Source organism: Ictidomys tridecemlineatus, chromosome 2 (assembly GCF_052094955.1).
Source record: "Ictidomys tridecemlineatus isolate mIctTri1 chromosome 2, mIctTri1.hap1, whole genome shotgun sequence".
NCBI lineage: Eukaryota > Metazoa > Chordata > Mammalia > Rodentia > Sciuridae > Ictidomys > Ictidomys tridecemlineatus.
Genome location: NC_135478.1, coordinates 113502100 through 113523850, shown reverse-complemented (window position 1 = coordinate 113523850; position 21751 = coordinate 113502100). Strand labels below are relative to the sequence as shown.

General features: G+C 50.7%; 2 protein-coding genes across 7 annotated transcripts in view; both read right to left on the bottom strand.

The window, feature by feature from the left end:
- Positions 1-639: 639 nt before the first annotated feature.
- On the bottom strand, positions 640-5205 carry Castor1 (cytosolic arginine sensor for mTORC1 subunit 1). Of its 6 annotated transcripts, none has more exons than XM_078039621.1 (9): positions 4938-5196; positions 4245-4315; positions 2894-3081; positions 2677-2809; positions 2309-2435; positions 1814-1927; positions 1566-1648; positions 1378-1472; positions 640-1224 (listed from the first exon to the last, which is right to left on the bottom strand). In XM_078039621.1, exons 1-9 carry the CDS (start codon positions 5048-5050, stop codon positions 1156-1158), a joined length of 993 nt encoding a protein of 330 aa, XP_077895747.1. In that variant the 5' UTR covers positions 5051-5196; the 3' UTR covers positions 640-1155. The 6 variants fall into 6 exon arrangements, with proteins under 6 accessions (XP_077895747.1, XP_077895748.1, XP_077895743.1 ...); XM_078039622.1 differs by having other exon boundaries at positions 2309-2432; positions 4938-5192; XM_078039617.1 differs by having other exon boundaries at positions 640-1472; positions 4938-5199.
- Positions 5206-7470: 2265 nt separating this feature from the next.
- The window catches only part of Tbc1d10a (TBC1 domain family member 10A), a 32729-nt gene continuing 18448 nt past the window's right edge, over positions 7471-21751 (bottom strand). The window contains exons 2-9 of the mRNA XM_078039614.1: positions 19766-19865; positions 15368-15475; positions 11179-11285; positions 10261-10375; positions 10116-10181; positions 9449-9638; positions 9217-9371; positions 7471-8331 (exon numbers count right to left, since the gene is read on the bottom strand). Of these exons, the coding sequence (XP_077895740.1) occupies positions 7825-8331; positions 9217-9371; positions 9449-9638; positions 10116-10181; positions 10261-10375; positions 11179-11285; positions 15368-15475; positions 19766-19865 (1348 nt within the window). The 3' untranslated portion in view covers positions 7471-7824. The remainder of the gene's footprint in view (positions 8332-9216; positions 9372-9448; positions 9639-10115; positions 10182-10260; positions 10376-11178; positions 11286-15367; positions 15476-19765; positions 19866-21751) is intronic.

Here is a 21751-nt window from a genome sequence, read left to right as displayed (position 1 = left end):
GTGCAGCCCTTGATGACCGAGCAGGCTCTAGGTGGGCTCACCTGTTCCGTACTCCCAAGCCTCAGAGGGACCTCCCAGCATGCAGGGACCCTGCCTCCACTGCTCTAAAAAAGCCCTGGTGGTGAGAACTGACCTCACCTCTCCACCAACAAGAGGGACCATCAGAACTCAGGTGAGGCCCAAAAGCAAGCAAGCCACAATCTGGAAGAAAGGGGCTTTGGGGCCCTCCTCTATGGGTTTCATACCAGCCCACTTGTACCCAGATGGCTTGGGGGATGCCCAGACAGAAGGATCCAGAAGTCTCTGCCCATGTTCAGACCCCCCTGATGGACATGAGGCCAGGAACTCTGTGGGAACAGAAGCAGCAAGGAATGAAAAAGAGCCCAGACTTCCAAGGCAGACAGCCTTGGGTGGGAGTCATGTGACCTTCACTGAGTCCTATCACTTGTGAACTTCTCAAAGCTTCGGTTCCTCATCTGGAACATGGTGATGTTTCACGTTCTGCTCAGGTAACTATCATGAGCAGCAAGCGAGGTGAGGTGAGCCCAATTCTCAACAGCTACACAGGGAGAGAACAAGGCCTGGGGACTGCCCTGGCTGAGAGTAAGCCCTAGATAAGCCCCATGGACCACAGCCCAGTCTAGTCAATATAAAGTCTTTTATTAACAGATGATTTTTTAAAAAAGAGAGAAAGAGAGTGAAACAGAAGTAAAAAAACACTTTTCTTGGAAGCCCCAGGAGGGGGGAGGCACTGTCAAGATTTTGCCTGACTGGAGGCGATCCAGCCAGACATGGGACCCTGCCCAGTGGGGGCAGCTGGCCCTCAGGGGAGGTGAGGGGGATGGCTCAGGCCTCAGGCAGGGACTGTGCAAATGCTGAGGCCACTACAGGGAATGATGGGTTGGGGGCTTAAGCCCCAGAGCACCATGTTCCCCGCATGGGTAGACACACGGTCGGGCTAGCACCTGCCCATTCCACCTGTGCGTGTACACGTGTCCACGAGAGCCGGTGCCAGCACACAGCTTATATACAGAGAGTGGAATGAGGGTTCCCCCGCCAGGAACAGGGGAAATCATCCCAGAGCTTGAGGAAATAGCTTAGAGAAGTCTCTAGAAACCCAGAATATCTGGGATTCTGCCCTGATCCCTACAGGCCTTAGGAGGCCAGGCTCTCTGGCCTTCGCTGGAGGACTGCGATGACACTGTTGATACCATCCTCAGGCACCTGGGGACAAATGATCAGGAAGGAGGGCCAGGACTGAATCCAATCAGGAATGCCCAGATGTCCTGCCTGGCCCAGTTGGGATTTCCTTATGGCCCCTCCATTCTGGGCCTCAGTTTCCCTCCAGGATCCCCTGCCCCAACTCATGGTACTCACCAGGGCATGGTCAAAATTGAAAGTGCTGATGTAGTATGCAGAGATGTCAGCAGCAGCCAGGGGACCCGCAATCTGGGCCACAATCCCACATTCATCTAAGGGATAAGGAGGAACACACAAGGCTTACACTGGCCACTGTGGTTACACCATAGGCCTTCCCTACCCCCCAACACAGGGAGTGGCCTCACCGAAGCCTAGGGGCTGTCCACCAATGCGCACCATCCTCCACATCTCGCCTGAGGAACTGGTCAGCAGGAGGTCACTGGGGAATCTGGGGAGGCATGTGGGTGATAGGCAGGGCACCCCCATCTGTCCCTATCCCACTGTGAGTCCCTAGGGCAGGTGTGCATGCAGACCTCAAAAAGTCTGGTGCCCTGCCTTCTCCCTCCCCAGGCTAGCATAGGGTCTGTTGCCCACCTAGAATCAGGAATCATACTTTTTTTGTGTCTCAGCATCCATGACGATAGAGATGTAGCCCTCAATGAGGGAGAAGGCGAAGAATTGGATGGAGCTGGGCTCAGGACTGCCTGGGGCCACTTCCTTGGGGGCACTAGGGAGGGACAGCAGGGTCAGGGTTTCTGCCAAACACCCAGCCCACTCTATCTACTTACAGTCAATCTCTACTGGGAGGTGCTGGTGGGGATGGGGTAGGACAATAAGCCTTGTCCATGATGAAGATGAAAGACCCCAGAGGTAGAGGATCTGACCAGGGAATGATGAGAGTGGCTCTGCTGACCACAGGAGAAGGCTCTAACTTTGAGGTTAAGACCTTCCCTGAATATCAGTGAAGGGCATGCAGAAACCATGGGCTTCCAGGAACCCCAAGACACAGCAAGGGAACAGGGTGCAGACAAAGCAGATAGGACAAAGGTGAGTCAGAGTGAAGGAAACAGTGGTGTGAGGACAAAGACCAAATGTACACACAACCCACCTGTGAGAGTAGAAGAGGACATCAATGAGGGTGGTGGCGATGGCTGGCAGTGTCTCAGGGTCCAGTGTGAGAACACAGAAGCGGTTCTGTGGACTCTGAATGGGATGCACTGTGGGGCTGGGCCCTGCTTGAGGTGGACAGGGCGCCAGATGAAAAGGCATTCACGGGCTGGGGCGACCCCTGATGGTCAGTCTGGGAATAACCCCAGGCCGGCTTACTTCAAACTCCAGGAACCAGCCTGGGACCTCCCACTCTTCCTCCCAGCTCAAGAGGCAGTTAGCGTTTGCTGGTTTTCCCATGCCCCCAGACCCACCAGCATAAGGGAAGAGCCCCACTGGAAAGTTTAGGTGTCAAGAGGCAGACCTCACCATGCTGGGCACGAGGAAAGCCGTTGCTGGAATCATCCCTGGCAACAGGTACAGGCTCCCCACCCACTTCACGGTAAATGTCGAACTCCTGGGCCAGAGTGTGGATCACCACAGACAGGTCCTGCTCCCGCACCTGGGCCATAGGCATATGGCACATCACATGCCCCCAGGCACCCATGCCCATGCTGCCTTGTGCCTATACCTATGGGAAACTTACCAGGATGAAGTCTGTCTGGTAAGTGGATAGCATCAGCACAGATACATGGTGCTCGGCCAGTGGCGTGATGACTGAGCGAGCAATTTTAGTGACCCCAGCAGCCTGCACTGCTGCACCACTGTGCGACGATACATTCATCACCAGCCAGGTGGCTTCAGCCACTTGCAGAAATTCCGATGGGGGCAGCTCTGTAGTAGGAGGCAAATGCCTAGTAAGGGCCTTCAGGGCTAGCCCTACCCCTTTCTGAGACTTAATTTCCCTGTCTGTGCCTTGGAGGGTCAGCAATATATAGGCAAGTCTGGAGATGAGAGCTGTCTCGCCCTAGTGCTGCAGAGTAATACCCATAGGTATGCAGACTGAGAAGTGCTTTGGGTACTGTGTGTGTGTTGGCGAAGGGAGGGGGGGTGTTGAACCTTCCCATTAAAATCTGAACTCCAGACTCAACTAACTGGTTTCAAATACCAGCTCTGCTAATTACTTATTATGGGGCAAATGATCTGTTTCCTTATCTGTAAAATGGGACGAAAGTAATGTTTTGAGCATTAACAGAGGCTTTATATCACAAAGCACCACTGGGGGGCGCAAGCAGATTGGGTTAGCCTGTGGGTGGAAGGGCTTTTCCTCGTTTGCAGATCCAGACTTCCCTGAAATTAAGTAGCAACTTGGAACCCAAGGCCTGAAGTGGAGCAGCAAGGAGATAGGACGGCCTCCAGTTGGTTAGTCTGACCCCGGCCTGTAAGGATGTAACTCTTGCAGAAGTGGGAAGAGACAGCAGCTCCAGGGCCCAGGGAGGGACCAGGCTGGCGGCCAGTTCTGAACAAGGGCCAGGGCCGGGTTTGCTGCTGTTCCCAGAGGCACAGCCAGGAGGCCCCCAGGACCCTGCCCTGGCTGCCTGCTCCTGCATTCCTTTCTCAACCCTCAGACTCCAGGAGTTCCTAGACCAGCAGGGGAGGAGCTGATGTATACCCGGGGAAGTCCAACAGAAAACAATGCCCAGGGGTTAAAACAGCAGCAGGAACCTCCTTCCCCCACCCCACACATTCAAGTCCGGACCTGTAGCTAAGATACCTGCCCCCCTCCTTACTGGCCTAAGGCTATTAAGTGACCCCTCCCTGACAGTTTCACTTTTATGATACCCTCCTGGGACCCTGCTAGATCACTACCGTAACTATACCCATTTTACTAAAGAGGAAATATCTCAGGGAAAGTGATTTCATCAAGAGAGCCAGTGAGTGGTGGAGTAGAATTCGAACCCAGATCCATCTGCCTTTCAAGGCCCAAGTTCTTGGGATCTGGATCCCAGCATCCGTTAGGAATCCTGCATTAAGGGAAGCATGAGACTAGACCCCACCTTTAAAGCCCTCCTCGTCCACCATGAGCGTGTAGTCCTCGGGGGTCTCCGTCAGGCTGAAGAATTTACACCTGGTCGGGAGTAGGGAGGATCTTCAGCCTGGAGTGGAGCACTCCCGGGAAGGGGGCAGTGGGGGTGGACTGAGCTCAATTCTTCCCAAAGGACCCCCTGCCAGGCGCCTTCCTGCCCGGGCCCCCATCCGCAGGCTCAATTTCCCCTGGCAAAGGGGTGTGGGCCCCATTTCCCCAGGCAAGGGCTGTTGTCCACCTCCAAAACTCCCTCCCCGTAGCCTCCGGCCCCTCCATTACTCCAGGGAGGAGAGGCTCACACCCGAGACAACACCAGGGTCATCGGACCTTGGGCCCCCAGGCCGGCCCCTCTGACCTGATGGGAGGCGTCGAGAAGAAGCTCTCCGTAGTGGCCAGGTAGGAATGCCCCCACTTCACACCATTCGGAGTTAAGCATTGCCCACTCCAGGCTGTTTGCGCCTTGACTGGCCCTGGGATGCAGCCTCCGGGACCGGATAGGCGGCGGTCCCCGGGAGGGTAGGCCCAGGCCGGATGGCGGCCGGAGGGGGAGCGCCTGCCTTCCCGCTCCCGCCCGCCTCGCGACGATCCTAATCCTCCAACCCTGGCCGGGAGAGACAGTGAAGAGCCCCCCCCCCCATCGGCGCCCCCGAACCCGGGAGCGCACCGGCTACGGCGGGGCAGGAAGAGCAGCTTGATGAGAGGGTGGGTGTAGAGCCAGAGACCCTGGCGGGCGAGGCTCAGCACCCGCACCCGGTGCTCTAGGATGTGCAGCTCCATCTCGGCTCGCGCGGCCCCAGCCCCGCCGCCAGCTAAACCGAGGCCGGAGGCGGGGCGGCAGGGGTGGCGCCCCGGACTTAAAGGAGCCGCTGTGCGGGACTATACACGCCGCTCACAACACTGCAGATCCGCCCAACAGGGCACTCAGCTGGGCGTCCAGCTACTTGACAGTCACGCCCTTCAAGATGCGCAGCCTATGCAAGGTGGCCACGCCTTCCACACCAGTACTTCACCCAGCTTCTTCCAGCTCTCCGAGCCCCACCCCGGATGGCTCCACCCCCCAGCCCTAGCTCCCGAATCACCGCTTGATTCCACCCGCTGCGTTCCCTGGGCCCCGCCTTGACCGCGCCCCCACCCCTAGGCTCCGCCCTTTCCGCCAGCTGGCCGCTGTTTAGTAGACACGGGTTTGATTCTGTCCTCTGGGGCACACACGTGGGCATTGTGACAAACCAGAGCTTGACTGGGAGTAGAATGCTGCCCCCAAATTCCCGGAACGAGATGTGTGATGGTGTGAGGCATTTCTGTCCTTCCTCTTTCTGGCTTCGTATGAGGCAAAACCTCCAAAGCTGACTGAAGTTGTGGTGACAAAGGTCCCCCCCCCCCCCCGTTCCCAAAGCAATGGCTGCCTAGGATTGGTATTGATAATATCCCCTCTCCACTTTGCAAGTGGGCCACCAGGCCTTGGTGGCCCCATTTTTCTCACCCAGTTCTAGAGAAGACTCCCCACCAGGAGCTCAGAGGTAAGGCAAAGTCACCTCTGCCAGTCGGGTAGAGCACTGAAGATGCCCCAGCTTGAGGTCCCTGAATAAAACTGATACTCAGAAGTGCCTGGGCTAGGGATGACCAGGGCTCTGCAGGGACAGACCCATGCAATTAAGGCTCACAGGATACTTAGACCTTAGGCCTGGGCTTTGAGCTCTGCAGAGGCCTTCCCAGAGCCTGTAGGCATTAGCAGAACCCAGTTGGCCTAAGCACATCTTAATTTGCTTCAGGCCCAAGGACACCCCCAGAACTGGCTGGCACCCAAGATTCTTATCAGACCTCTGCAAGGTCTAAGACGACCTCAAGGCTGAGCAGGCATCAGCAAGCTCAGATGGCTTCATGGTAGAGGTGAGCATGCTCCAAGGGGCCTTTTTTTTTTTTTTTTTGGCTCAAGCATCCTCTGGCCTCAAACAGAGGGTTTGAACCAAGTGGGTTAAAGTAATAGTGAGCAGGCTTTCTACCTGTTCTGGAACCTCCACCACAAGCACCTGGGATCACGCTAAACCTATTCCCTGCATTCTTGGATTTGTAGGTATTCCAGGAAACTCTGTGCAACCATGATATCCTGGCCTGTCCCCTAGAGAACTGGAGGAAGGAGGAGTGTTTCTCAGACTGAGCCCATCTCACCCAGGGCAGGTGAAGATAGGGTGGGAAAACACAGGGTAATGGGCAGGGGTAGGAAGTGGGTGGTCTCCCTTGAGCCTCCACTGGTAGTTCACCTCCCTAGGCTTCAATATCCCCAGCTGTACCAGAAAAAGATGTCTCATACACAACCAATGCCTAAAAGCTCACAGGGAGGCTCTGCTCCTCCCTCCACCCTCCCCACCCACTATGGCCTGGCCCAGCCTGGTCTCCTGCCAGGAACAGCTTCTATTGTTTGACTGGAAAAGCTGCTTCCTCAGCAGAAAGGGGGGGGGCCTTTCCCAGGGACACCCTGTCCTCAGTCTTGCCAGTCATCAGTTGTGACCAAATGCCTGCCTGGCCTCTCAGTGGCAGTAGGATCACTAGAAAACTGGTCAGGAGAGGGAGATGAGTGAAGGGATCTAGGTGCCAGTGTGACTCTTCATGTCGGAAGGCAAGGCTCCTTTCCCACTCGGCTCCAGTTCCCTACCTCTCAGGCACACCACACAACCAAGCCTGCCTGCCACAGGTATGTGCTCAGTAAACATAAGGCAGCATTTTATCAAGGACCCAGACTTCTCCCCTCACCTGTCTGCCTCTTGACAGAGGTCTGGGCTGAGCATGAGGACATTCATGGTTCCTTACCCCTGGTGCCAGCTCCCAATCTCCAATGAGCACTCAGAAGCTAATCAGGACCTGAAGTGGCATCTGGCTAGGCCTTGGAGGGGAAAGAGCTTGAAGCCACCTCTGCAGGAAGCCCTTACCCTTCAATGATTATTAATAGGGACCTAAGTCCAGGAAATCATAACCCTGCTCTGATCCAGTGGTGGGCCCCAAGCCCTGGTGTCCCTCATCCATGGCAGAGGAAAGGGATGGGGTCAGGGAAGATGGAGCCAGTAAGAGGGGCTGGTCCTGGAATTGGCAATTCCTCTGCCAAAGGTACTTCTCAAAGAGGATAGTTTTGGGTTAAGAGATGTGGAGAAGAGATGCTAAGCACCAGGGTGTCACCCCTTCCCAGTCCCTAGCTACACACCAACTCTCTACACAAGCCTGTTTATTTCTGTACAAAATCACATTTCTATTTTACACAAAGGGCACCCCACCCTCTCTCCTCATGCCAGCACCCTAATCCTGGGAGCATCCAGGAAGGGTGCTGAATGAGGCCCCACCCACTTGGCCCTGGCTTCTGTCTGCCCTGGCTGGGCCAGCCAGAGCTCCACTCTAGAGAAAATAAATAAGGAGGCTCAGGCAGAATCTGTGCTAGTCCAGCCAGACTCTCCCAGCCCAGTGGCCAAGCAGTGGGACCCTTGGGTGAGCAGGACCTGGAGCATCAGTCTTCAAATCATGTAGGTGTGTGGAGACCCCCACCCTGGAGGCCTGAGCTGCCGGGGTTACAAGTAGGTATCTTCACTCTCCTGGGATGTCAGGCTCTCCTGGGAGCAGTGGTGGGCTAAGTCCTGGGGTGCTGAGTCCTGGGGTGCTGAGTCCTGGGGTGCTGAGTCCTGGGGTGCTGGGTCCTGAGAAGCCAGGTCCTTTGAGGGCACATCCTGTGAGAGACATGCATCTCCTGCAGCCGTCACTACCGCGGCTTGGTTGGGGGACAGGGACTTATCCAGTTGCCCACTTGCTTTTGTCTGCTTCCGCTGCTCCTTCTGAACCTGCTTGGGAGGCTTGGGCTTGGCTTTGGAGCCAGGGAGGGGTGCATCTGGGGGTAGGCGGATGGACGGTGAAGGTTGCAGGGCAGGCCGGGGGCCGGGCTCTGCATCTAGGATGGCCTTGGCACCATGCAGCCTGGGTGGGGAGCGACACTGCAGCTCACCCCGTGTCTCCTGCCAGCGCCGCAGCTGGATGAGATGCTCACGCTCAATCTGGCGCTCTGTCACAGGCAACTCTACCACCTGCAGGGGCAGTGAGGGGCAGGTGGGCACCAAGAAGAAGGACCATCACCAGTTGTTTCAGCCTGGACCCCTGCTCTCCCTTCAGCATTTCCCAGCTCTCACTGATAACAGCTGAACCCAGCAAAGATGAGAATCTGGTCCCAAGCTGTGGTCACAAGTCCCAGAGCTGAGTGCCAGGGACATGAAACCTACTGCCTCTGAGGAAAAAGCTGCTCACAACACACAAGTCAATTTGCCTTTCTTACTGGGCAAGAGAAATAAGGCTCAGGACAACACCCATTCTTGGCCCACATGCCCTGCCCCCCAACTGCCTAGGGCACCCTGGCCTCCTGGGCTAATTCCAGCTGTGCCACTTTTTGGTTGGTGACTGGGGGAGTCACTTTATGATCCTGCCTCTGTGAGCCTCCATTTTCTCATGCATAAAATAGGGATAATGGCACAGTCTTCAGCAGTTGTTGGTAAAGCAAGTACAAAAATGGGCTGTTGCTTTCTATTTCTTCCCCACGCAATGGCATCAGCCCTATCCCCTGGCCTCAAGCCATAGAAGCTGGCCACTCATGTATCACTTCATTGTAGCCTGAGAGAGTGGTATCCACAAAGGAAAAGAAAAAGAAAAAGGAAAAATAAAGCCCAGGCCATGAATGTGGGACCAGGAAAGAAGAGGTTATAGGTTGCAGCTCCTCTTCATTCCCCAGTGGCTTGGATAAGGAAGGTCCTACAAACCAAGGCCTCTCTGTGCCCCACCGAGACAGGAAGGTGAGGTCCATCTGCCCTGTTCAGGGCTGCTTAGCAGTGGGCCCAGCATGGGTAGCCCATCCTTGTGAGCAGAACCCTACCAAATCCTCCTCCCTCCTAGTCGCCACAAGGGGCAAGTGTGGGCCGAACCTCCTGAACCAGGAAGGCTTCCTGCATGATCTTGGGACTGAGGCTCCGCAGTTGCTCGATGGTCTCGTACTGGCCCTGGCAGGCTTTGAGCTTCTCTGGGGAGCCCAGTGCATGCTTCAGTAGCACCAACCCCACCCGGAAGATGATCTTGACTCCTGCATGGGAAGCAGATGGTGAGTGCAAGGAGGCCTCTACCAGGGCTCTGAAATTCCCCCCAGGCCAGCCTGGTTACCCTCACAGAAGAACATGTCCCAGACACGCAGCACAGAGCTCCAGGGCAGGGTGCGGGCAAAGGCGCACATGAACCACTCTGTCATGTAGAGCAGCGGGTCAATCTTCTGACGGCTGAGGTGCTTGTGGGCCACAGGTGAAACCTTCTGCAGCAATGAGAAGAGGATCTCGCCGTCCAGCTGGATCGCCTCCTGGGGGGACATCAAGGCCATGGGGTCATGACCAAAGCTGCAGTGAGCAAACTAGACAGCTGGTCCCCTCATGGAACTTATAGTGAAAAGGGACTAGGAGAGGGGATAACAGTGCTGAGTGCCCTGAACATGGCAGGAACAGGAATGCTCAACAAGTACCTGACAGAGGGTTCTCCCTGCTCAGGCCAAGGAAAGCTCCACACAAGCTGAAAGCTGAGAAAGGAGGAGTTTTGAGGGGAATAGAGCTTCAGGCAGAAGTTTACTCCTACGCCACCACAGCAGAGGCAGGAAGAACTTTGTGCTCTGGAGGAATTTCAGTCCTGCCAAATGGCCCAAGTGGTTGGAGGGAGAGATGTAGCACCTATGACACCAGGGTCTGGGAGACCAGACTCCAGGACTTCAGCCTGGAATGACTGTAGAAAGAAGAGCCTAGAGGCATCCAGCTGGGGTCAGGTCCCAGGCCAGCAAAGTACTCACCAATTTCTCACTGTAGTAGCCAGGCAGATACTTCTCACAGATCTGTACCAGACACCAGAAGGCTTGCTATGGGCAAGAAAAACATCAGGCCTTGCTACTGGGGTTGGTCCCTTTGCCCACCCATGTGTCCAAGGCCTGATGATACCTCAGCAGGCATGTGCATGAGTAGAACAGCAGCAATAGGCGCCTGGGCTTGGCAGTAGCCCTCCTCAGGTCGGTACAGCGTGTAGGCCTTTAGCACACGGAACAGGTCCTGCTGGCTGTAGAGAAGTCAGGCAGGACAGCCATGAAAGATTGATTCTGCCATCCACTGCCCCACCTGTAACCACTGGACTGGACCTCCTTCAGAATTTGCACTTTCCTGGAAAGGGGCGGTGACCTACTTGTGGTCAACAAGGGGCTGGCCTCCCACTGTAGCATATGGATTCTCACCTGACTAAGAAGGAAGGTGGGAAGAGATTCCCCCATGACAAGTGAGGGAGGAAAGGGGAAGGACTGGGACAGGTTGTCAGAGAGGTACAGGGTAAGGTATCAGGCTGGAGGCTAGAGCCCCTCACTGGCAGCTCCACTGGCAGCTTTGTCCCAGTCAGTCCCTTCCTGCATACCCTCTTCCTACCCAATCCTCACTATCCCTTTTTTACAACAAAAACCTGTTTGCAGAAGACCAGAGTGGGCAAGCTCTAGCACTCTGGGGAATAAATGATGAAAGCTGCCCAGAGGAGATGCTAAGAACTCTATCAAACATAAATCAAAGAAGGGAAATACTGGGCTGGGGATGTGGCTCAAGCAGTAGTGCGCTCACCTGGCATGAGTGGGGCGCTGAGTTTGATCCTCAGCACCACATAAATATAAAATAAAGATGTTGTGTCTATCGAAAACTAAAAAATAATAAATATTAAAAAAAATCCTCTCTCTAAAAAAAGAAGGGAAATACTGACAGAATTTGGGATACTGGTATACCTGGTTTCTGGGCCCCCAAGGATACCTCCAATCTCATTGCACCCACTCTGCCCACTGAGGGACAGGCCCTAGAGCCCCTCTTCCAGCCTATAGTCCTGCTCACCCATGACCTCCACGGGACACAAACATCTCATGGAAAGGGAACTGTCTGTGAAGGTCACGCTCAATCACATCAAGCCATTTAGGGTCCCCGGGAGACATGTCCAGCTCCTAGAAACAAAGACAAAGGCACATATAAGGGGCTAGGGAGAGTGGAGGGGAGCATTCCTGGCAGAATTGGCTGGTCCCAGGAATAATATTTAATGCTCCTTTTTTTGAATTTCATGTCAGTTATAAGGATGAGTATTATTTGTCAAAGCTCACTGAACAGCACACTCAAGATCTGTACATTTTTCCCTATATAAAGTTATGCTTCAGTATTTAGAAAAGAAAGAAAAATAAATATGAAGGAAACTAAAAGGGCTGAGCAGGGAAGCTGAGCCAAGTACAAGCTGCAGCATCGGGGAAGGTGCTGGGAAGGAAAGGAGGTTTCAGCAAATATCCTAAGAAGATACCACCAGGTGACCTCATACAAGTCCCTCTCCCTTTCATGCCCTTAATAGGGGTGTCCAGTATTAAACTAAAGAATTTAGGATGCCTGAAATTTGACCATAGAGTAAGGACTGAAAGGAAAGGTGAAAGAGTACAGAAGGCTGAGGGAGAGGAAGGGGTTGGGGTTTCCACAGTGAAGGAAGGTGTGTTATCCTCTGGAGCCCCACGAACACTCGAGACAGGGCCTGTGTGTGTGCTGTGTATTCCTAGCAAAATCCAGTTTTTCTTTTTTTTTCAGAAGGAGAGAAGATCCCCACAAATTCTCCTGGTGGTTCCCATGAGGTATAGGGACCTAAAAACCCCTAAACTTAGTTCCTAGAATGTGTTCATCTGGTACCTCAGCAGCCCAAGGTACCTACCTAATCACACTCAGGCTGATGAAAAGGTAAAAGAGATAGCTGCAATCACTCTTGGGAGAAGGGGTGTGCTGGGAATCAAAGCCAGGCAGGGGCCACCCACAGAGAAGCCAGAATTGCCATCACTGGGCCTGGGACCTTCTTGAGCCTGCACAGTGCTGATACCATCATGAGGTGAAACCAGAGAAGAAAAACAGGTAAAAAAAGAACAGGAAAGTCCTCCTTGTCCAAGAAAGACACAAGAAATAGCAAGTGCAGGAAAAAATGGAGTAGCTAAGTCCTATAGAATCTGTCCTGACTGTTGAGATGGAACCAGCTACCTAGAGCACTGTGTTAACTGGAAGACCCAGTAATACCACAGCCCACTCCCTAGACTCCTGCCATGGCTCATGCATGTGAGGCATTGGAGAGAGCTTCCCATTCCTGTCTGTTTCCTTTGGGTCATTTAAAGGAAAAGTCCTTCCTAGCAAACCAAAAATCTGCTAGCAAACCAATCTCTGGGCTCCCAAGTCTACTTCAGGGACCCACTGCTCAGATTCAGAGCATCAAGAAGGCCTTTTCTCGGGGTTGGGGTTGTGGCTCAGTGGTAGAGTGCTTGCCTGGCATGTATGAGGCACTGGGTTTGATCCTCAGCACCACAAAAAAATAAATAAAGGTTGTGTCCATCTACAACTAAAAAATATTTTTTTAAAAAAAGGTCTTTTCTCAACTTAAAATCAGCATACTACAGTAATGCATCCATGTCAATTTTTTTATTTGAATTCATTTTATTCTTTTTTATGGGCAGTTTACTCTACATTTTCTCTTCCTCTCTGCACCAGTTAGCTCTTACAACAATAACGCTGCATTAACAAGCCATCCCAAGCTCATCAGTTTAAAACAACAATCATTTCTTCTTATTCACAAACCTGAGTTTGGTCAAACTAAAAGCATTTTATAGCTGTAGGCTACGCTCAACAGGTGTTGGCACCAAGCTGCAAGTCAGTCCAGTCTCGTCTGCATGTCTTCCATGTTTCTGATACCTGTGGGTCCTCATGAGCATGTTATGCTCATGGTGATAGCAGAAGTGCAGAAGAGCAAGTCAGATTGCACGAGCACATTTCAAATCTCTATTCATTTCTTGTCTGCCAGAATTGCATTGGATAATTAAAGTCAAACATTCAAATCCAGCATCAAAGTAGCAGAATCTCCTATATTTCATCCACAAAGGTATGAAAACAAAGCATATATTTGGCAATTATCTAATTGACTATATTCTCCATAACCAAATCTTCTCCAAATAGTTGGCATCTACTAATTGATAAGTTCAATATTCATTTATAAAATAAGAATAGTAGTAATAATGTTTGCCTCACAGGATTACTTAGGATTGCTTAAAATGAGATGTCATGTCAATTTTTATATCAGCTCCATTCACAATAGCTAAACTATGGAACCAAATTAGGTGTACTTCAATAGATGAATGGATAAAGAAAATGTGGTATATATATTCAATAGAATATTACTCAGCTTTAAAGAAGAATGAAATTATGGCATTTGCCAGTAAATGGATCAAGTTGGAGAATATCATACTAGTGAAATAAGCCAATCCCAAAAAGCCAAAGACCGAATGTTTTCTCTAATATACAGATGCTAATTCACAATAAGGTGGGGTGGGGTGTACCAGAGAAGAATAGCATTACCTTAGATTAGGTAGAGGGAAGTGAAGGGAGGGGAGAGGATATGGAGATAGGAAAGATAGTAGAACGAAACAGACATTATTACTTTATGTATATATGTGACTGCATAACCAATATGATTCTACAATATGTACACTCAGAAAAATGAGAAATTATATCTCATCTATGTATGATATATCAAAGTGCATAAATGCATTTTACTTCTCATGTATAACTAATTAAAACAAATTAAAAATCACCTCAAAAAAAAAAAGAAGGCCTTTTCTCAGCAAATCAACTTCCTTGCACAGGCAACCTTGCAAATGTCACAGCGGGTAGCCAGTTCTTCTTTGGACATACCACTCTACATATATGTACAGAACCCTGCTCTGCTACACCCACTGAGGACCTGCTGAACTGTGCAACCAGGACGCTGGCCAGACCCCCATGTTCTTGGTTCTCGGGCCTGTGCTCTGGCAGCCAGACATTGCTATGGACTTGGGGCAGGGCTCTCATCCCTGAGTTCCCCACCCTACCCAGAAAGTAGCCCCTTGCAATGGAGATGTAGCCACTGGGAAGAAGACACTGGAGTTGAAAAGCCACTCTAGTGTGGCCTGGTATTGGTGCTCTATGGGAATAGCCAATTTCCTTGATTCACAGTTTCCCCCAGCAGATGTCCCACCAGTACCTCTTTCCCTGGGGCCAAGTGCTGCCAGTTAATAGCTCTCAGCCTTTTCAGGGCAACAACAGAAACTCTGCCCTGCTGTGCTCCTATCCTCCTTTTTCAGAGAGCAGGTCTAGCCAGACAGGAGTGTTCACCAAAGCATGAAGGATGTCCACAAAGAACTAGTGGCTGACAGTTCTGTCTCACTGCCTGTTATTAGTCCCAGTGGCCTGGGAGAAACCCTGATGCCTGGGATGAGGTCTGGCAGGTAAGCTGGGGCAATTCTGGGGAAGCCAACTGCCTCCTCCCAGTTCCCCAGGGGAGTAGGTTGGAGGAACTGCCCAGGTCAGTGAATGGAGGGGTAGTGTACTCTGGCCAGTCACTGAGTTGGGAGCAGCAAGAGAGGGGTAGGGCAGAGGGAGGCATGGATACAGAGGGCACCGTCTCTGGCCACAGAGTCACCTCTCACTCCTGAAGGGAGTTTAGAATTGCTACCTTCAGGGATGATGACCCCTTCAGGCAGCATGTCTGGTCTGGTTTGGAGGTAGGAGGAAGAGAAGAGGATGAAAGGCCAGACAGTGTCAAGGGTCTTGTGGTCCTGCTAGGCAAGCCCCATAGAGGCCCAGAGCACAGGTCCCAAACAGGGAAATGCTCTGATTATCCCTCCTGATGACTAAGAACTAGGAGGTAGCTCAATAAGTACCCCAAAACAAACCTGAGTAATTGTGAAGACAAAGAACTTGAGTTGGGGGTTTGGCAAATCTATCCATCCCATTAAGGTCTATTCAAGGCTACACCCTCAGATGAACAGAGCCTCCAGGAGTCATGGTTTCCCAAGACTGGGCCAAAACAGTCTGCTAGTCCTGTGTTGTCAAGCACAAGACTGGAGGTTCTGTCAGTTGCCCCCATCCCTGGCCCTCGGCTGAGGTCCAGGTTAGCATATGGGGAATTGCTGCCACGGGAGGACGCCCAACCCAGAAACATGGAAGGAAGGGTGGGGTGAAGGAAGGAAGGCAAACTCACATCAAACTTCCCAGGGTTCTGCTGCAGTTTCACCTTGCCTCCTGACAGGTATTGCCAAGCACGGCCCCGCAGAGAAGGTGGGATGCCTTTCTGACACCGCAGGCGGATCTGAAAATCAAAAAGACAGCTGTGACCATGTATCCACCCTGGCAGCTCCTTGAGCCAGGCTCGTCTTTCAGGGCTTGGTGGACCCTCACCCAGTATATCAGCAAGTGCAGAAAAGCAGGGTGGGGTAGAGGGGAGGACTTTCCTACTGTTACTATAATGCAGATTCTACAGTGGGAACAGGGGGATTGAAATTAGACATGCTACCACCAGGGGATGGCAGAGTGCACATCTCCTGGTCCAGTGACAAAACAGGCATTCATTCCTGGGCTGGGGATGTGGCTCCTGTAGAGCGCTTCCCTAGCATGCAAGAGGCTCTGGGATCAATCCCCAGCACTGCAAAAAAAAAATAAATAAATAAAAAGGTATTCCTGAGGTCTGTCACAGAATTCTGGTTGCCCATAACTACAATCTCCCACAGGGAACTGGTTCCAGAACCCCCATGGACACCAGATTCTTCTGGTATTCAAATCCTCCATATAAAAAGGAGAATATATAAAGTACCCTATATAAAGGGAGTATATAACCTATGCACATCCTCCCATATACTTTAAATCATCTCTAGATCATTTATTATAATACCTAGTGCAATGTAAATACTAAGTAAATAGTATATTGTATTGTTCAGGAAATAAAGTCTACATATTCAGTAGATATAATCATTTAACCCTAACCATATTTTCCATTTGTGGTTGGCTGAATCTACTGGTGTGAACCTACAAATACTAAGGGCTTACTGTACTTCTGAATCAAAATGGAACCATACAAGTTGAGTTACCCCATAGTTTGTCACCAGAGAGGGATCTGCACCACACAAGGCACAGTTGCAGCCATAGGAAAGGCTGCTCACAAGATGAACCAGAATACATCCAAAGGTGTGGTCCAAACACTTTCATGGAGGGTGTTGGTTTAAGCAGCTGTACAGTAGGACACAGTCAGCCTGGAGAACTCTCAGCAAAACTCAAAAGGAAGGCTCTCTCATTGTTTTGGTCAGGAATTCCCTCTCTTCTCTCCTTGACCCTGAGCTCCGGAGAGGACCTTGACAGTGACAAGGAAAGAGGCAGCTGGCTGGGAGTAAATTCTGATTGCAGCCCTTACTATGAGATGTTGGCATATAAGACTGGGGTACACCCTCAGCCCCATACACTAAGCAGTCTGGCCTGAGATAAAGGAGCTGAGTACACAGGGCATGAGAGTAGCTGATGTAGGTCTGAGTCTTGTACTGGCCTTGGGCCAATCATTTCTTACCAACTCTAAGATCTGAATGATGTCACCTACCACTTCAGACTTGCTGAAAGGATTGAACTAGAAGGGGGCAACTGTGCTCAGTGTGGGGCTTGACGCACAATCTGTGTTCAATAAGTAATGGCTTCTTCTCGGCCCTCCATCACAGAAGGATATTTAACACAGAAGCTCTGGGGCCTTAGCTCATACCTAACTTTCCCTCACCTGGAAAACCCCTCAAACAGTCCCACTAGAAACTCTCAGAAGAGGGAGAACATAAGACCTGGCCTTCCTGATGATCAGCACAAATAAGAGAAAACTTTCCAAGGGTCAAAGAAAGTCAAGAATCAGGAAGGAGACAGGCTGCAGGCAGTGAGGAATAGGAATCAGGCTGCTCATAAGAGCCAAGACTGAGCTGCTGGAATTGCCTGGAAAAGGGAGAGAGGAAGGGAGTGGAGGGGAACTGCCCCTGACTGGGAAGTTTCCTGCTGTTGTGGGACAAGGGTCACCTTAAGGAAGTCACTTTGGCCAGGCTTTGGCAACTGACTGGCTGTTGTTCAGCCCAGAGTCACAGATCCCTCAAGCTTCCACACAAATTGATTAAGCCCAGCTTGAGGCAGGCAGCTCCATCATCACAGATCTCTGTCACATGTGCCCTACTCCAAGGGAGTTTTGGAGTATTTTCAGTCCACTGAGGTTCCCCAAGAGGCTCTGCTTTTAGACAGGCCCAGGGTAGGGAGCTAAGGCTGGAAAACCAAGAGTGAAACCTAGGATAAAGAAGATGGTGTTCAGGACTTTTCCATCTAGCCTCTTACTCTCCTCAGCACAAAGATAAGGAAATGGTCATCCACTCTGCCTGCCTCAGGGAGGATGGTAGGGATGTGTTAGGAACAAGTACAAGAAAGTGTTCCCAAAAAGCATAAGGATTACCAATCTTTTAGGCAACACCTTGAGATAGAGGGGCTCTGATGACAGCTGAGCAAGGCCACACCCTTGCCTGCTGAATTCTGGGAGGGCAGGGCCACTGCTTAAGCAAATCCAAGTCAGGGACCCATGGGGAAAGACTGTATTCTAGCAATTTAGCCCTGTCTGTCTAGATTTCTGTCCTGGACACAGCTGAGGGTGCTGAGGGAAGCCACCCTCCTCTCCTGGCAGGAGTCATCTAGGAGGAGTGTTGGATCTGAGCACACTTCCCAAAACAGGTATAGTATTTTCCTTGCTGTGACTTCTTGACCAAAGGAGATCACAGCCTCCACAGCCAGGCAGAAAGAGCTCCTGGGGCTTGTCCAGGGTAACCACAGCCAAAGAGGAAAGATGGGTACTCTGTAGTGGTCCTGGTCTGAAGCAGAGCAGTGGGTTATGGCCTCCAGGTATGGTGGGTTAAAACAGGCCTGTGGAATCTTCTGCTGGGCATGAGCAGCCCTGGGGCTCTAAGCACAGTGCCAGGGAAGCAAAGAGCAAAAGGAAAACTGCTGAATGGTCCTGCTGAGAAAACTCCCTAAGGGTTCCCTCAGGACTCCCTGTTTGCAAAGGAGGCCAGGGAGAGAAAGCCAGAGCCATGATTCCTGCAGGCAGTGAGGAAGAGGAGTCATGCTGCTCACAAGAGCAGTCTGTTACCACAACAGACAGCTGGAGAACAAGCTATAGCTCAGGGAAAGGCCTGAGGAAGGATGAGGAAGGAAAACATCATAAAGTCAGGCAGGAAACAGTTGAGGAAATATAAATATCTTAATAGCTAGGCAAAAAGGTGCATGTCTGTAATCCCAACTATTTAGGGGCCTGAGGCAGAAGGATCACAAGTTTAAGGGCCGGGGTTGACAATTTAGTAAGACCCTGTCTCAAAAATAAGGTTGGGAATGGAGCCCAGAGGTAGAACATGCATGAGGTCTCGGGTTCAATCTCCAGTATTGAAAAAAAAATCTTTTTTTAGAGAAACTGACATTTGAAAGATGTTCTTATAAGTCAAAAATGAGTGCCCCATGTAGATTAGCAGTAAAGAACCTGGGTCCACACAAGCCTCTCAAACCATAGTTCAAGGCTTTATAGTCTTATGAAGCACCACCTTATAGGACCCTCGCAACAAAATTCTCTCTCTCACTTGACCAGGGAAACTGAGGCTCAAAGAGTGAAGGGACTTACCCAAAGTTATACAACTAGGCATGGGCATGAAAAGTGGAAAGGCATGAGACTGGGCCAAAGCCTATCCCTGACTTACTCCTGAGCTTTCCACTAGTCCACTGAGCCAGTGATACTAGATCAGTGTGTCAGCAGACAACACAGGGATCACTGTGGACTGGCAACTTGTAAGCCATAAGTGTCTCAGCAGGTCTCCTTTAGGCCAGGGAATAACTAGGTCCTGCTGAGGACATTGACACACACAGACTTCAGAGTGGAATGCAAGTGTATTCCCACAGAGTGAGAGAGAGTGCCTAAGGATAGCCTGACTAGAAAAAGACTCCTAGTAGTTTTCATTTTTATAAGATTTTGTAAATTGTGAGTACTTTTTTTTTATTTTGTCCAGGAGACAAAAGGGAAATCAGCAAGTTGATGTAAAGTGTGAAGAAGCCTTTCCTGTAGTGGTTAAGATGGCAGGTGCTAAAGTTATACTTCCTGGTTCAAATCTTGATTCTGTAGGTCATCCATCAGTGCAGATCCTGCCACTATTACCATCCTGATGGGGTAGTGAAAGGATTTTTAGGGTCAAGTGCTCAGCATTTTGCCAACAATCCCTACAAGTTAGCTGTTATTAGGATTATAAATTCTGATTTGCTAAGCATGTTAGGCCTTTTCACTACACTTAGAGCAAAGCTGCCCATAAGTGCTACTGGCTACAAGCAACTTTGAAGTTTAACTCCAGGACAAAGTTCTTTGATTCTGAAATCATCTACCAGGGCCCAACCTTCCCTCTGTTCACCAGCCAGCTTATGTTCCCTGTTTGGCTGATGGAAGAAGGCAGCCTGGTAGTTGGAGAGCCCCTGCTTTCCTAAGCTGATGATATTCCTCCCTCTTCCTCCTTTTCCTCCTCAGACTACCAATTCCCAGCCCAAGGCCCGAGGTCAGGCCCCTCACCTTTTTGTGCTTCTTGGCCATCCATTTGTCCCAGTTGTTGAGCATGTCCAGCCACTTAGACTCCCTCTGCCTCAGCACCTCCAGGGGGACTTCCTCCAGCCTGTGGAGCAGAGGGCAGCACCCATCAGATGTGCCAAGAGAAGCAAAGGCCCTGGCTTCAGCCCCAGACACCAGCCTAGCCAGACCTGAATCCTCCCTGACCTTCATCCCTGAACTTCCCTTCAGGACCGTGAACTCATGAATGCTCTATTGCACAGGAGAGGGAATGGTGCCCCACTCCGTGAAAGGCAGAGGCCAGAGAGAAACCAGGTTCAAATACCTACTCCCTAAATGTATCAAAGGGCCAGGGTTCACCATGCCTCTCTGAAGCAGAGGCTAAATATGTACATCTGTACATCAAAGCCAAGCATTCCTGTCTTGGGCCTGCCTCAGTAAATATAAATAAGGCTCTTCAGAAGGCCTGTGTGCTAGGAGCAGAGTTGGACACAAAAACTAGCCAAACAAGTACAGAAATATGCTTACCTCTTCACCTGAACCAGTTACTCAGAGTTTCCCCAATTACACCCTTGCCTTTTCCCACCTCTTATCCTTTACTCATACTTCTAATCCCTTGGCAGGAATGCTCTCCAAGTTGTATCTCCTATTAAAATCTTCATATTATACTTCAAAGCCCTTTCAAACAACATCATTTATATTTGTACAACACGTATCAACTGAGCAGCTATCACACTGTGTCAGCACTGACCTAGGGCCAGGGCCTTGGGTGGGCTAAGATGATGTGTGCCCATGACTAGAACAAACTCTTGACCTCTGTGGAGACACTCTAGTGAGCACTGAGATCCACCCAGGCAGGTAGAACAGCACCAAAGCAGATGAAGGTAAGCTGGGTGGAAATCCCTGGCTTAGCCAGAGGTACATCAACTGAGTTGGCTTCCTCCAAGGAGTGAGTCCTAGGAACTCAAAAGAGTTCACAGAAGCCAGGCAAGGTGGCACACACATATAATCCCAGAAGCTCTGGAGGCTGAGATAGGAGAATCATGAGTTCAAAGCCAGTCTCAGCAAAAGTGAGACACTAAGTAACTCAGTGAGATCCTGTCTCTAAATAAAATACAATAGGGCTGGGATGTGGTTCAGTAATTGAGTGCCCCTGAATTGAGCAATTCGATCCCCAGTACTCACCCCCCCAAAAAAAGAGTTTACACAACTCTGAGGGACAAAGAAAAGAAGGAAACTAATATCTGTAGTCTATGTATTCTACATATATTTCCTATCTAGCCTTGAGACTAATAGTTGGAAAGCAAACAAAGAAGAACACAAAATATATGTATGCATCTCTTACTCACACATATACACTGTTTTCTTATTTTTTTTAAGTAGTGGATTACAGATATTTTACATTTCTTTGTTGTACTTTTAAAATATTTTTCAATTAAGAAAGTAGTTGACTATGTTAAGAAAATGAAATATTAATGAGATAAGAAACAGAGGCTCAAAGAGGTAAGATACCCAGGAAGGTAACTTACTCAAAGCCAAACAGCAAACCAGTGGGGAAAATGGGACTCATTTCTAAGACAGATCCTAGCCCAGAGATGGCTGGCACTCAGTTTTGCCTGACTATTCAGAAATGGGCACAGGGTAGGAGGCACTCAAAGGAGATCAGCTCTCAGGAACAGGATGTGGTGGGGCTAGGGCCTGGCCCAGACTTAGTCTCTGCTTCTCTCTCTACCGGAAGGAAATGTGCTGCTGTGACTTTTACTGGTTGGAAGAGCAGAGGGAGGGGCCCTGGCAGAGCCGAGGCCTCTGGGACACAAAAGGGCAAGTCCTCCTCTTCAGTGCACTTCATCTGGGGAACTGCTGGAGCCTGACAGCAGTCTTGGAGCTGAACAACTGAGGAGGGACTATAGCCTAGGATAAACAGGGACCCTGCATACAGTGACACAGCTTGAACTGCTGCCCTGCTCACTACCTAGAGATAGAAATAGGTCA

Coding starts and splice junctions, on each gene's coding strand:
- Castor1 (XM_078039617.1), bottom strand. CDS start 5,050: ATGGAGCTGCACATCCTAGAGCACCGGGTGCGGGTGCTGAGCCTCGCC. Junction 3,082..4,244: donor GGACGAGGAGGGCTTTAAAG/GTGGGGTCTAGT, acceptor CTCCTACTACAG/AGCTGCCCCCATCGGAATTT. Junction 2,810..2,893: donor ACCAGACAGACTTCATCCTG/GTAAGTTTCCCA, acceptor CCTATGGCCCAG/GTGCGGGAGCAGGACCTGTC.